The 15,142-nt window shown below is 41.0% G+C and overlaps 1 protein-coding gene across 1 annotated transcript; it reads left to right on the top strand.

Annotated features, from left to right (window-relative positions):
* The first annotated feature begins 488 nt into the window (after positions 1-488).
* Positions 489-14,366, top strand: aspn (asporin). Its single transcript, XM_004086122.4, has 8 exons — positions 489-804; positions 5,950-6,184; positions 6,571-6,683; positions 7,036-7,249; positions 10,345-10,455; positions 10,589-10,682; positions 10,926-11,064; positions 13,209-14,366. Exons 2-8 carry the CDS (start codon positions 5,977-5,979, stop codon positions 13,407-13,409), a joined length of 1,080 nt encoding a protein of 359 aa, XP_004086170.1. The 5' UTR covers positions 489-804; positions 5,950-5,976; the 3' UTR covers positions 13,410-14,366.
* The last annotated feature ends 776 nt before the right edge of the window (positions 14,367-15,142 follow it).

Here is a 15,142-nt window from a genome sequence, read left to right as displayed (position 1 = left end):
TTTAAGGTAATTTATTATATATATATGAATATGGTTTACTGGGAAAGGCTCAGAATAGCATTATAGGCCCTTTAAGAACTTTAACACCATGACAACATTCTTTAGCGAATGTACTAAATCATTACCTCCATTTTCTTTACTGGGAACCATGTTTTTCTTCCACTGGGGAAATGCTTCCGTTGCTTCATGACTTATGCTGAATGTAACAGTGTATGATGAAGCACAATCAATCTGATATAAATCTGCACAATGTGATTGTTATTCCGGCACAGAGATTTCTACCAGCAGACAAAGGGTAGTCCCAACGAGAGGAAAAAAACAGGAATAGAAAGAAAATTGCAGCTGTATGGATATTCTGTTAGGGGCCAACTGGAGCTAAGTGTGGTGAGTATTAACAAGGAAACACAGTAAAACACTGAATGTGGCAATGAGCCATGAAGGGAGGGGCAGACATACCAGTGTGTTCCATATAAACCTGAGTGTGCAGGAGTCTGAAGCCACTGGCATCACTTCAAAGCTCCTGATAAAAAGGACATGACTCAGGGCTGACCAAGGTCCTTTCAAACATAGTTTTGAGACGTACAGACGCTACAGTAACTCAGACGCCAGAGCCTCTCATCTGACAAAGGAGGGTCTCTGTCAGTGGGGGTGTTCAGGAAACTTTTTTTTTCTCCATCTAAAGCAAGACGGTGATGCTGATCTTCATTTACTGGGAATGTTGAGATTGAAGATCTATCTGCAAGCCTGAACATCTGCTCCTGCCAGGGAGTCAAAATCGGGAAAGACACACACCTGAGAGCAAAGGTAGGAGACTGTCGGCGCTTAATAATGATATAATAATATTACTGATTTGAAACAGTTTAAATGCTTCTGATGGGAGTGAAAAAGGCAGCCCAGTGCAGCAGTGTGAGTAAAGACCTTTCCCTCAAATCTCTTTTTGTGGTTTTATTTTTTAAAAGCATTCAGAAAGTGCAGACTATGATTTAAAGAAAAAAAAGTTTTATAACTAACCTACTTGTTATTTATCTTCAACTTGCAACTTCTTCGACCAAAATTCCAATAAAGTAAAATTCCATGTGATGCTGTCAGTGCAACTCGTCAGCTATAAATTCAAGAACTGCCACAAACGTTAAAAAATGTCAGTGCGCATTAAAAATAAAGAGAAGTCACAGATTTAGAAGATTTTTCTTTCAATGAGACCAATTACAATGCATGTCAACTGTCTACCACTTTCAGCACGTACACATCTTTTTACTATGTGTTTAAAGCAGTTATTTGTGATTTCCTTAAAGATGATATCTACATTAAGGCACACTAAAAGCTATTCCAAATGTCTGTGGAAGCAGGCATGGAGAAAGTCTTTATAGAGAAAGCAGATTTCGGATAAGGGCTTTTGGATCTGGTCTTTTGTGTGTTTCCTCTTTAAAACAAATAGCTGAGCTCAGGGGATTAACATTAATGATGTTGGTGTTCAAGGCTTAATAGTGTCAGGGGGAAAATCACTATACAACATGGAAAGAGCAGAAATGTAACACGAACACCGACTGCCAAGCTGCCAGCAGCCATGAAGAAATGAGCTGTGTTTGTGGTAAATGTGTTCATGTGGAGGAACAGAGCTGTCAAAGCAGGATGTTCAACCACCACCACATATTTGTGGGGGGACCAAACATTTAGCTGAGGGGCTTAGAATCCATCAATGCTGGCAGAAGCACGCAACCAAAGCAATCTCAGCCTCTCTGCCAGCTTTGTGAGTGTGTGACAGACAGAGATACATGAATCCTTCTGTAAATCACTGCAGCCAGTGAATGGGTGAGGGCTGGACTAACATTTATGTTGGCCCTAAAACTTAATTCCAATGGAAGTTTTTATAGCTTCATGGAAACACCAGCAGAAAATAAGAGAAGCCCATTCTGAAAGCAATCAGCCCGGGAACTAATGCTCTGTTGTAGTAATGCATTCTTTAATCAGATGATAAAAGGGGGCAGGGGGGAAAAAGTACGAGTGACTTTGGGCTCAAGCCTACTTTGTTGAACAGCTCCAACAGTTCAGGAGGTTGGTTCCAATAGTCTACATCCCAACCATATCAAATCAGTGAAAGGAATAAATAAACCACTGGCTAAATGATGTCTGATAAGTGAGTCAATAAGAGAGAACCTGTAGTTTATCACAAAATAAAGCCAGTGTTAGTTAAAAAGTACCCATAAAAGGTTAGATGCTCACTTCAGTGTTATTTTATTCATTCGATGGTTGGATGTGTTGCGGAGGAGTTGAGTTGAGGTTAATGAAGGGAACAATCAAAAATGTCAAAGTCTTTCATTCAACAAAGTAAGTCATGTTATTCTAAACCCAGTTTCAAAAGTCAGGCAATTTAACCCTAACACAAGCCACCATAGAGGAAAAAAGAATATACTAACATACTGTGTGGAGGATGTAAATATGAACTAAAAAGCACCAGGGGGGTATTCCAGGAAGCATGTTTAAACTACCCTGACTTTAATCCTGAACACTGGCTGAAATCCTCCTGAACCGGATATGAGTTAGCGTAATTACGCTCCACTTGGTAACCCTTGGTTAATGCACGTGCACGTCAAGTACATAAAGACATTCTCAATAGGTCGCAGATTTCCGGAGTCACCATGGAAAATCAGTGAGATGGAGTCTGAGATTTGGATGTGTAATGATGGCGGATGAAGACTATACGCCCATCAAAAAGTAACTCGGCTGCATCATCAGCAAAAGAAAGAGTTTGTGCTTGGAGAAAAATAACGGACAAAGAAAACGCACGAGTTTCTGATCTTATTTCCAATTACATTGTGATGTATATATATATATACAACTTGCCTCACAGCAAGAAGGCCCCCGGTTCAAGTCCCGGCTGGGGGACCTGAAAGAACATCAATGGGGGACCTTTCTGTGTGGAGTTTGCATGTTCTCCCCGTGTATACGTGGGTTTTCTCCGGGGTCTCCGGCTTCCTCCCACCGTCCAAAAACATGCTGCATAGGTTAATTGGCAACTCTAAATTGTCCATAGGGGTGAGTGTGAGAGTGAATGGGTGTGTGATTGAGGACATTCTACCCTGCGACAGACTGTAGGGTGTCCCCCTGCCTTCGCCCATAAGTGGCCGGGATAGGCTCCGGCAGCCCGTGACCCCGAAAGGGAATAAACGGAATAAAAAATGAATGAACTTATAAAACTTAAATGAATTGATTCAATTGGTAACAAGTAATTGAGTTAAATTTATTCAACCTAATTTCTTACGTCTATACAACTCAATAGTTGTTTATACAACTCAAACTCAAACTCAAACTTTACATTTATCTGACTAAATGTCATATTTTTCCAATTCAATTAAATGTTTTTACAAATTAATTGATTGTACTTCTTGAACTCTCATATGTCTAAGTTAGAGGCTGCAGATTTTCTCATTTTTATAAAATTAAAACAAATGACTGACAAACTCTGTAACTTCAGTTCTTATACCATACAGTTGCACTAGTGGTGCTAAATAACCTGATCATCCTCTTCCTCCCTCTCACTCATGGTGCAGAAAGAATTAAACATAACAGGGTAAAATAACTCGGCAAAACGCATTAGAACAGCTAGACAAGTAACCACATTTGGTCAAAAACCCACACTTAAATGATAACCCACACTTAAGTGATGTCCTTTATTGATGTTATATTATATAGATTATTTCTGAATGTCGTGTTGCTGCCACAGAAATGAAATTTCCCCATTGTGGGATTAATAAAGCCATCTATCTATCTATCTATCTATCTATCTATCTATCTATCTATCTATCTATCTATCTATCTATCTATCTATCTATCTATCTATCTATCTATCTATCTATCTATCTATCTATCTATCTATCTATCTATCTATCTATCTAAACCAAAATCCGTCCAGACAGGCAAAGGGAATGGTATCCCACAATTCCTTGAGCTGCCAATCTAACAACAGTGCCAAAGTTACACCTATTCATTTAATTCATTTGAATAAAAGTAAAATGACTGTCTGATAACTACGTGTTATTTTTAGTTTGACTGAACTCGAATGATTTATCTTAACTGAAGCAAATAATTAAGTTAGATCAAAGTAAAAAGTTACTCTTTCCAACATCCATATGTGGTCTTTTCACCCTCTCATGGTGGAAAAAGTATTATCTGAGCTTCTTCATCCACTAAATCATCTTCAAATGGAGACGCCATGCTGCTTCACCTCTCTGAAAACAAACTAACCTTCAACTAAACCTGCTCCAGACCAGGTTATGTTCAGATCACGAGTTGCTATGGGAACTTGACATACCCTGAAACATACCTCCATTTCTGGAACCGAAAGCTGAGGTTCTCCGCTCAAACTTACTGTGGTAACTAGCATAACCTGCTTTCTGGAATATACCCCCTGATCCTTTCCTTCATTATTTGCAAAAACAAACCTGAGCAAACCCTTTTTCAGTGTAACATGGCAACAAATCTTAAAGAAAAGCTGACAAGTTTGTAAAGTTGTTTAAATTTGACCCAACTTTTTGCTTGTTCCATAATTGTTTAAAGGTATTTTAATGGTTACACATTTAAAACATCGCTCCAAACCTGCTTCTGAATTCAGCCTCTTTACCTCAGGCTTTGATCCCTGTTTCCTTTTTAATACATTCTGTTGAGAGGTATCTTAGACTATGGTCACATATCCCAAAATTTAACCATGCTGCGACCTAACTACAAGTTTTCAGCAAACTCTTTGTAACCGGAGGGGGCAGTCACATTTTTGCACGCAGAGGTTTTTAGAGAAAAATCACAATTTTACTGCAAATGGACGATTTTTTCACATCAGCCAACCCGGCACATTTGGAGGTTGCGCGGTGGCAGTCCAGTGACAAGCGGCTGGCAGAAAGGCAGCAGTGCGGTCATTGACTGATCGGAAGGGCTTCAAGGTTTCCAAAAAGTCTGATGATCAGCTGATATCAGACTGCCACCCTCCAGCCCGTGCTGCTGTCCCACTGCCACGTCTAATTGTTAGAAATCGTACGTTAGGAGTGCGGGCTTCTGACATGGACCGTGAGCCCAGCCATGACTGGACATCAGTCTGCAATCCGGGCCACTGAGGGTCCTGCATATAAATGGGGAGACAGCATCGATGCTGCATTGATGCATAGATTTGTTCTTTATTCGATGAAGACTCCTGCTGAAGTTAGACCGCTTGGACCTTCGTTTTCTCGGGTGCTGGGGCTTTGTCCTTGCTGGGTTTCTGGGGAGGAATGCTGTCTTATGTACTTCCTGACTGACGGAAGCCGTCTACCATATCAACGATTTACATGAAATCTGGAAGATTCAATCCCCATCACACGGTGGCAGCTGTAATTGTGAACGTAGCATAAGAGGTTGAAGAGGATTGTATGACAGACTGGCTTTTTTTTTTCCTGTCGAGACAAAGGTGGTAAAAAGAATCCTTTCTAAGTTCAAGAAGCACATCCAGCATCAAAAGCAGTGAAATAGTCTGGCTAAACCATACCGTGGTGAATCTGGACTTCTTGTATCAGAAGAAGACAAGATTCCATAACATACGCTCTCAGTAAATATGTAAAAGCATGCCGCCTGACACCACCCAAATTTATTCATTCCTCTATCGTAACAAAAACCACGTCATAAAGCAGAGCTGAGGATTTTGGTGAAATACAGCAGTGGGTTTAGAGTAAGACTTCAGTTCCATAGAGGACAGTTTACATTTTACATTTGAACTGCTCCTAATGAGTCGTTCCACCAATAAAGTTTGGGAAGCACATCTAAGGATGCCAACAAACTTACCAATGTGAAGACAAAGGCTATGTCCAAATTCCTTCACTTCTCACTACATAATGCGTTCGCCATTTTGTAGTGGAGTAGTGAAATTAGGAGTGACACGTGAGCTCTGTGTGTTAGAAAGACAAGTAACCTAAGCTGTTTTTTCTACAGATCTTTCCTGTTTGTCCAAAAAGAACCATGAGAGTTCTCCTCCTGCTCTGCCTGCTGTCTTTCGGCAAAACAAAACCATACCAGCCTGTCAACGTCATGGATTTGATGAAAAACCACGACATCATGATAGCAGATTCTGATGAGGACGATGACGAAGAAGATGACGATTATGACGATGAGGACTGTCCAGCAAACTGTCGTTGTTCACCTCAAGTGGTCCAGTGTTCTGACCAAGGTATTAGATAGATATTATTAACTACTCACAAATCTGCTGTTATCTTCCTTCTCCTCGACAAAAACCACAACCTTATGACCCCCCCTTATGACCCCATTTACTGAAAACAGGTCTGCTTACGGAATAGCCAGTGCTTTCAATGTTAACAACACCAGTAATATTTTGCTGGATCTTCCTTAAGATTTTTCTTATGTTTTGCGCTGACTGATATAATTGCAGTGAAAGGATCTTCTGCTGCTAACAGAAGTTGACAAATGTTATTTATGTAGACATAAATCAAATCAAGTGCATCTCTGAACCTCCATGACAATTCAGTAGTTTTCTTGGATTAATCTTTTCTTTTTTTATAATTTTTTTATGAGGCATTTTGTTTTTGGTCTACAAAGGTCTGATATCTGTTCCTGAGAAGATTCCTGAAGATACCATGATGATCGATCTTCAAAACAACGACATTACTGAGATCAAGGAGGACGACTTTAAAGGCCTGCACAAGCTTTATGTAAGAACGCCTTCTTCTTTAAAGCAAAATGCTGGGCCTCTCTGTGTTGGCAGCTATTCATTACCCTAGGCCAAATAGAGAAAAAAAGAAGAACTGGAAGTAATCTGTATACAAAACATTCCAAAGAGGCATGGAGGAGGGGCTCGATTTTCTATGCTACTTGAAGGTACTTCTTGAGTGTTGAATATGTAGGTGTCTTGAACTATTACCACCCGGTTGCTTGGTTTTTTTTCACCATTCAGGACTCCAACTTTGGCATACCCAAGGCAACAACACACATTTCAACTTTACAGTTTTCTCAGATGTCCCCTTGACTAATGTGCCCCTATTACCCTTTCTCCCCCCAAAACAGGGCCTGTTTTTGATCAACAACAGGATCTCTAAAGTTCACCCAAATGCCTTCAAGAACATGGACCATCTAAGACTGTTGTACCTGTCCTACAACCTGCTGACTGAGATTCCTGCAAATCTACCTCCCAACGTCATAGAGCTTCGATTTTATGAGAACAACATCAACAGAATCCAGAAGAACGCATTTGATGGCTTGAGGAAACTGCATGTGTTAGGTCAGACTGAATTTTGCCTTGGCTTACTTGGAACAGAGTTCTTCAAAAAGTAAGGAAATGGGTTACAAGATTTCATTAACCTAGATAAGTGCAATTCATGGCCATGCTTTAATCCAGTGCTTCTCAAATAGTGTGGCGATGTAACACCAGGGGGTGTAGTGTTGGCGGTTTTAGGGACAGGTAATACGGGCAATTGTCCGGGGCGCAAACGTAACGGGGGGGTGACAGCGGCTCAGTGCTTGGAAAAAAATCTGCGCCATTGTTGGTTTCCTGTTATCTGTTCTATCACAGAGTTTGTAACAGCCTGAAACTGTGAACTGCCGTCCCTGCAGCTGCTCCTGTCTCCTGTCACACACGTGTTTGAGAATGAAAGGGGAGGGGTAGTGTACGGTGGCCCAGAAGGGTCAGAACACAACACATTAACTCACCACAAAATAACTCACAACACAACACATTAACTCTCAACACAACAACTTACCACACAACACATTAAACTCACAACACATTAACTCACAACACAACACAATAACTCACAACACAATACATTAACTCTCAACACAATAACTTACCACACAACTCATTAAACTCACAACACATTAACTCACAACACAACACAATAACTCACAACACAACACATTAACTCACAACGGAAGTAAAGCTGCAACGGAAGTGCTTTTATTCTGAAATTTCCACTGGGCTGAGCAGGTAACCACCTAACAGAAAGTAACGTTACAGTGAGCTGTGCAGGGAGCACGTTTTTTCTACAAGAGAAGATAGCAGCAGTGTTGCCAGATTGGGCGGTTTTGGGTGTAAATTTGCGGGTAAAAATGGCTTTGGGCGGGTATGCATAATTTGGGTGGTTTTACGGTCGGTTCGGCTGTTTTTTTCCCCTCATGAATATAAAATAGCGGACTACGTTAGGCCGTGTGGCTGTTGGAGCTCTATGTACTGAAGTTCCGTAAACGCTTATAGGACCGGGCTCTGTCATCTAACCTGTTGTTGGGGGTGTGCAACGTCAGCTCCACCTCGTTGGAGCAACTGGTGCTTGAAACATTCAGGTTTCCTTTGTATGATTCTGACAAGCGCGTAAATACTTACTCTCTTCTTCTGAGTGAAAAGCGACTTTAAGAAGCGTAAAGTTGCGCAGCGCCACCTTGTTTACAGGAGTATTTCTGTTTACATTAAGCGCCATCTAATGTCAGGGAATGAAATTGCATGTTCGCTCAGCTCATCGTCAGCGAAAATCGCCTGGGTGTGAACACAAAAAACGTGGCGAAAAACGCTGGCGAAAAACGCCTGGCGAATATTCGTCCCGGTGTGTACGGGCCTTGATACCGCTAAAGTAATCGTCTAATGGCTACATGGAGCGGTGTCTGTGTATATCAATGCATGTTAGACACAAAGAATGTGGAGAGATCGAGTTTATTATTTTGAAGAGTTCAACTTGGTAATCAAGTTTCCATGTTTGAGTTCCAAAAATCATCCCAGAGAAAGTCTCAGCTTCAACTTCTGGAATGAAAGCTGCGTCTAAATCTGACGCCCATGTTTCCATCTGACAGAGTTTGAAGCCAAAGCCCCTCCCTCGCCTCTCTACCTGTTCATATCCTCTGCATCTGAGGGTTGTTTTCCCCCGCGCTCCTCAGTGTGTTCTACACAGAGAGCGCCAAATACGGTCATCATAGCAGGAGGTTGACACGATAGTCGGGGCGCTCTGGCTCAAGCGCAGCACAAGGATGAAAGCGCCGCACGCAGATTAGAGCAGGGATAGAGCGGGTTAAGAAAATGAATGGAAGAAGGCCGGTCTGCTGAAGAAATATTCAGTACAGTAAACCCTTGTTTTTCGCGGGGGTTACGTTCCAAAAAGAACCCGTGATAGGCAAAATCCGTGAAGTAGAAACCTCTATTTTTTTTAACAATTATTATACAATTAAATACTCTGTTATACATTGAAAAGAAGAACAAACCATTTTACAGGCTCAAACATTTGTTTCACAAATCAAAGTACTTTAAAAACGTTTTTTTTTCAACAAATAACTTCTGTACAGTACTGTCAAATAATAATTTTAATCATCAATGTGAACAGAAGGCTTCAAATCGCGGAGATTAGCCCCGCCCACCGCGACCCGAGAGTAATTGAATTAAACGGGAGAAAATTTAAAATGATCATGAAAAAAATACAAAGTACAAACGGACAAATAGTGGCTCAGGTGTATTTCAATGCTCTTCAGTCTGAGAAGCTGCAGTGTTTTCTCCTTCTCAAGCCCGCGGTGCAGCTGTGTGTTTGTTCGGGAGAAGAACATAGTGATTGACAGTTGGTGTCGCTCTTTTTCTATGGGTTTTAGAGAAACAGGAAATTGCAAGATGATTTGCATGTACGTAATTTGGAAAGCTGATTTACGTACGTGTACATATTAAACTGCAACATTATTGACGCGCAGGTAGAGAAGAAGCGGAGTGACTTTTTTAGCCAATCAGAATGCAGAACACAATGCACGATGCAAATCCGTGAAGTAGCGAAACCGTGAAAAGTAAACCGTGATATAGCAAGGGATCACTGTACTGCACTCCTTTTATTATTAGTCTGAACCGTCTTTTATTTTGAGAAATCCTCGGATCTGGTGCTAAATTAGCCCAGTAGGGGGGGGGGGAAATCAACGAAAGCTGTGTATTCTTGTTTCTCCTGATCTTGTCGAAACATTGTCTTTTTCCTAATAATAAATAATTGAGAAGCACTGCTTTAATCGCACAGCCATTAGGACATACAGAACAAAATGGGGGCTGATCACAGTCTGCTAAATTAAAATGAGTGTTTTAAGTATTCAAATCAACTATTCACTTTAATCTAATTAATTTGTTAGTCAAGACAATTTAACACCATTCCAACTTTTCAATAAAGAAAGAAAAACAAACCATGAGAGTCACACGATTCCTATCATTTTTATAACCCCTTTCAAATAAGCATTGTAACAAGTCCACTTGTCTTTTAACAGTGGACAATGTTTATGACCTGTCTGACTTTCTAAGCACAAATGAAGAGAATTCCCTTATCACAATAAACACTTTCATGTTCAGAAATGTTGTGCTTTTCCAAACAGAGCTGGGAGCTAACCCTTTGGCCAACAGTGGAATTGAGGTTGGAGCCTTTAATGGTTTGTCCACTCTCTACATCGGTATAGCAGAGGCTAAACTAACATCTGTGCCAAAAGGTAAAACATCACAACTTCATGCCCAGAATGCTTAAATAAAATAACACTGTATAACATAAACTGGAATAAAATGAATAAATGATGAAAGTTTCAGTCAACAAAGGTGATTTTTAGTCTTTGTTCTACCAACCAGACCTCCCATCATCCATTAAAGAGTTGAGTCTGGACTACAACAAGATAGCAAAGGTGGAAGTGGAAGACTTCATTAGATATAAAAACCTCCAGAGGTAAGCATCCGAAATGTTTTGAAAACAAATAGTTTTAAAGTTGAGGTAATTAACAGTATTTTCTTTTGGGGGACAAACTGGAACTTTGTTGGGTATTTTTTTTGATATTTCAGAAGTGTTTCTTAACCTGAGTTAAAGATCAATCTGATCACATAGCAAAAGAAAAATGTAAATAGAATTTACCTTCTGCAATACTGACCCATGAGTGATAACAGTTACAACACCAGCATGCCATTTTTGCAGATTAGGCTTGGCATTTAACCAGATCAAGTTTGTGGAAAACGGCAGCTTAATCCGCATCCCGAATATCCATGAGATCCATTTGGACCATAACCGTCTGAAAAAGGTCCCACCTGGCCTCAACAGCCTACGCTACCTCCAGGTGAGAGTGATCTGCATGGTAGGGGGAATGTGCAGAAACCAAACATAAAACTCAGTGCTTAATATTTTGCAAATATGACTGGATCTAACTACTACAGTCCCACCCAGAGACACTTCAAAATGCTTTATAGAGGTACAACAGGCATTAAGAACACCATCTATCCATCCATCCATCCATCCATCCATGTATCTTCCTTTGCTTATCCGGGACCGGGTCACGAGGGCAGCAGTCAAAGCAGAGATGCCCAGACTTCCCTCTCCCCGGCCACTTCCTCCAGCTTCCCCGGGGCCTCCGCCCAGTGCCCGGAGGCATCCGGACTAGATGCCCGAGCCACCTCAACCAGCTCCTTTCGATAAGGAGGAGAAGCGGTTCTACTCCGAGCTCTCCGCAGGTGACCGAGCTTCTCACCCTCTCACCCCCCCTTTCAGCCGCTTGTATTCGGGACCTCGTTCTTTCGGTCATGACCCAGAGCTTATGACCATAGGTGAGTATTGGAACGAAGATCGACTGGTAAATGGAGAGCTTTGCTTTCTGGCTCAGGTCTCTCTTCAACACAATGGACCGATACAGCGACCGCATGACTACAGACGCTGTTCCGATCTGCCTGTCAATCTCACGCTCCGGCCTTTTCTCAATCATAAACAGGACCCCCAGAGAGAGACAGCAAACCATGGCCTCAGATTTAGCGCAGCTGACCTTCATCCCAGCTGCTTCACACTCGGCCGCAAACCACCCCAATGCACGCTGGAGGTCCCTGCTCGATGAAGCCAACAGGACAACATCATCTGCAAAAAGCAGAGAGGAAGTCCTATGGTCCCCAAACCAGACCCCCTCCGGTCCCTGGATGCGCCTAGAATTTCTGTCCATAAAAACTATGAACAGAACCGGTGATAAAGGGCAGCCCTGCCGGAGTCCAATGTGCACCGGGAACAGGTCTGACTTACTGCCGGCTATGCAAACCAAGCTCTTACTCCGGAGCCCTCAGTAAGGCTCCCCGGACCCCATACTCCCAGAGCACTCTCCACAGGATACCATGGGGGACGCGGTTGAACGCCTTTTCCAAATCCACAAAACACATATGGACTGGATGAGCGAACTCCCACAATCACTCCAGCACACTAAAGAGGGTGTAGATTTGGTCCACTGTTCCACGACTAGGACGGAAACCGCACTTTTGTTTTCCTGAACCTGAGGTTCGGCTATCGGATGAACTATCCTCTCCAGTACCCTGGCATAGACTTTCCCAGGGAGGTTGATTAGTGTAATTCCCCTATAGTTGGAACACACCCTCCGGTCCCCCTTCTTAAAAAGGGGAACCACCACTCCTGTCTGCCAGTCCAGTGGTACAGTTCCCTCCTGCCACGCGATGTTGTGGGGACGTGTCAGCCAAGACACTCCCACAGCATCAGGAGACTTGGGGTACTCAGGGCGGACAACATCCACTCCCGGGGCCTTGCCACTGAGAAGCTCGTTGACTACCTCAGTGACTTCAGCTTGGGTAATAGACAGCCTCACCCCAAAGTCGTCATTCTCTGCTTCTTCAGGCACCAGACGTTGCGACCACAGCTCCAAGCAGCAGCAGAGACAATGGAAGTGGGAAACATGGTCCACTCGGACTCAATGTCTCCGACCTCCCTCTGTACCTGTTTGAAGTTCTCCCAGATATGGGAGTTAAAGATGTTAGGCCCCTTTTGATTACTTAAGAACACATTAAAGTAATTTTTCAAAGTTATATTTATTTATAAACTAAACACTTGCTTCTGTGAGATATTTAGATATGCCTGTGTTTGAAAGATGCTTCACAAATAAAGCTGCTTAGCTTGTTTTTTTCCACACTTTTCTTTTCTCACCTTCTCTGCCTGTCAAAGTTTGAGGGGTCAGCTTGAGCTGAAAGATTCATGTTAATTCCTGTGTCCCCATGGTCAAAGTTACCCCAATTTGCTTTAAACAGCAATGGTTGCTGAGCCAATGATTACATGCAAATACATCTTTCAGCCCTTTTCAAAAGCTGCACCTTAGATCCTGTTTCTAACTGAAACAGAAGTTGGCATTTCCAGGCTATTTGTAATTATCTTTGGTTGTATCATTATAGTCACAAAATTATAATGGCTGTCCTGAACTAACACTAATTTCTCTCTCTTCAGGTGATCTTTCTTCATAATAACAAAATCAGCTATGTGGGAATGAACGACTTCTGTCCCAGCTCGACAGGTGGGAAGAAGAACCCGTACACAGGCATCAGCCTGTTTGCCAACCCTGTTAAATACTGGAACATACAACCAGCTATCTTTCGCTGTGTGACTGGACGGCGGGCTGTACATCTGGGCAATTTTAGAAAGAAATAGGGAAATGTATGCACAGAGACGCACCTGTGACATTCACCGTGACAGAATAAGGAAAGAGCTTAATCCATCATCAGTCACAATTTAGGATGGGGATGTATTATTTTGACTGATAGCTTGTGTTTAGAAAAGATTTTCCTCAACTGTTCTTGGGATATGATACATTTGCATTAGAGTTATGTATATTCATAATTATTGGGTATGCTATTGAATGCAAGCCAATTTATATTAATAGTTGTTTTTGTCAGGGAATAACAGACAAGGAAAAAAATCATGAGTGCCAAGGTTTATGCAGCTACAAACAGCAAATAAGCGAAGGGAAAAAACAGCATTATTATTCAAATTGAAAATCACAGCCAGTGCTGTCAACTCTGAAAAAAGTAACCCATGTTTTACATCTCAGCTGTTGTTTCCTTGAAAGAAATGCAATGCCCCATGTCGGTAATTAGCATGATAAGACGACTTCGTAACTTTACTCTTGACAGAGATGCTATTTTGGTTTACTCCAGTCCAGGTTTAAAGTAAGATCAGGTATTATTTAATCTAGTTTGGAAGAAAACTGATCATTTTCTTCTCTTGACAGCTATAAACAAACTTTTGTAACTTGTTATATTTTATGTTTAGTTTTCTTTAGGCAGAAAAGATCAGATTACCATTGATGAATTTCGACAGACTAGGACTTTTCAAAATCTTCCTGGTTTCAACCCTTCACATAGAATATCAAATCAGACACTGAACATGTTATAATAAATTCAATTATGCGCTAATGTAAATGTGGCCTCTGCAGGGCTGAGGTCAGACTGTATAACAGTTCAATTTAATATAAACACTCCTGTTTCAGTTTTCCTAATTGCTGAGTTATTTTCTGTGTTACGAACTTTCCCTTCTCCGCGGTTATTAACCCTGAAATGGTGCTATATTTATTCAAGTTTTCCTAATAAATCCATAATGCCTCAATAATGTATGTCTTATTTTTAAGTGACGCTATCAAGCATTAGATTGAATTGTTTGAAATAATATGTCCCTTCTTGCTCTCCAAAATAGATTCACAAATATTCATCCTGAACATCTAATAAACTATTTTTTTTAAAGATTTGAAATAATTTGCATTCAAATAAGAGTTTTTCTTAATAATTGCAGTGAAACTCATGTATCCATTTGTTAGTAATCACATGAGATGAGTAGAAAAGCTCCAGGTTTTACTAATTTAAATTTATTTTATCTTAAAAACAATATTGCTTAAGTAAAAGTGTAAAGTATTCATTTAAAAATGAATAAAAAGTCAAAGTAGAAATCTAACTGGTGGGAAGTAGATTCTCAACTGGACTTTTGCTTAGAACCTCCTAATTATTTTTAACTTGTCCTGTCCAGCAGCTGAGCAAACAGATCAGAGCTGAAGGTCTCTTGTATTGGACAGATGTTATAGTTTAAATAGGGGGTTTTGAATCTTTTGACACACAAGGTGTGCAAACCTCTTTTGTATTTGAGAGTGAACTTGTTATATTATTTATATTTGCATACCCTTCTTGTTTGACAGGGTGGGAAAAAAAGGGAGAAGGAAAAAGAGTGTTATGTTAAAATGGGGGATAAGAGTACAAAAGAAAGGGGATAAAAAGGGGTTGAAGAAATTGGATAATGATTAGGAAGTAATTCATTTTTTGATTTAATTAACCTCTATTTAACTAGGTGAAACCCACTGAGATCAAGATCTCTTTTTTAAGAGTGACCTGGACCAG

Source organism: Oryzias latipes, chromosome 5 (assembly GCF_002234675.1).
Source record: "Oryzias latipes chromosome 5, ASM223467v1".
NCBI classification, from domain to species: Eukaryota; Metazoa; Chordata; class Actinopteri; order Beloniformes; family Adrianichthyidae; genus Oryzias; species Oryzias latipes.
Note: the sequence above shows the minus strand (reverse complement) of the source record. Positions and strands in the feature narration are given on the sequence as shown.

What these genes read in the sequence shown, in the direction of transcription:
- aspn (XM_004086122.4), top strand. Translation starts at nt 5,977, where the DNA reads ATGAGAGTTCTCCTCCTGCTCTGCCTGCTGTCTTTCGGCAAAACAAAA. An exon ending in ACTAACATCTGTGCCAAAAG is followed by an intron (nt 10,456 to 10,588) that starts GTAAAACATCAC and finishes TCTACCAACCAG; the next exon opens with ACCTCCCATCATCCATTAAA. An exon ending in ACAGCCTACGCTACCTCCAG is followed by an intron (nt 11,065 to 13,208) that starts GTGAGAGTGATC and finishes CTCTCTCTTCAG; the next exon opens with GTGATCTTTCTTCATAATAA.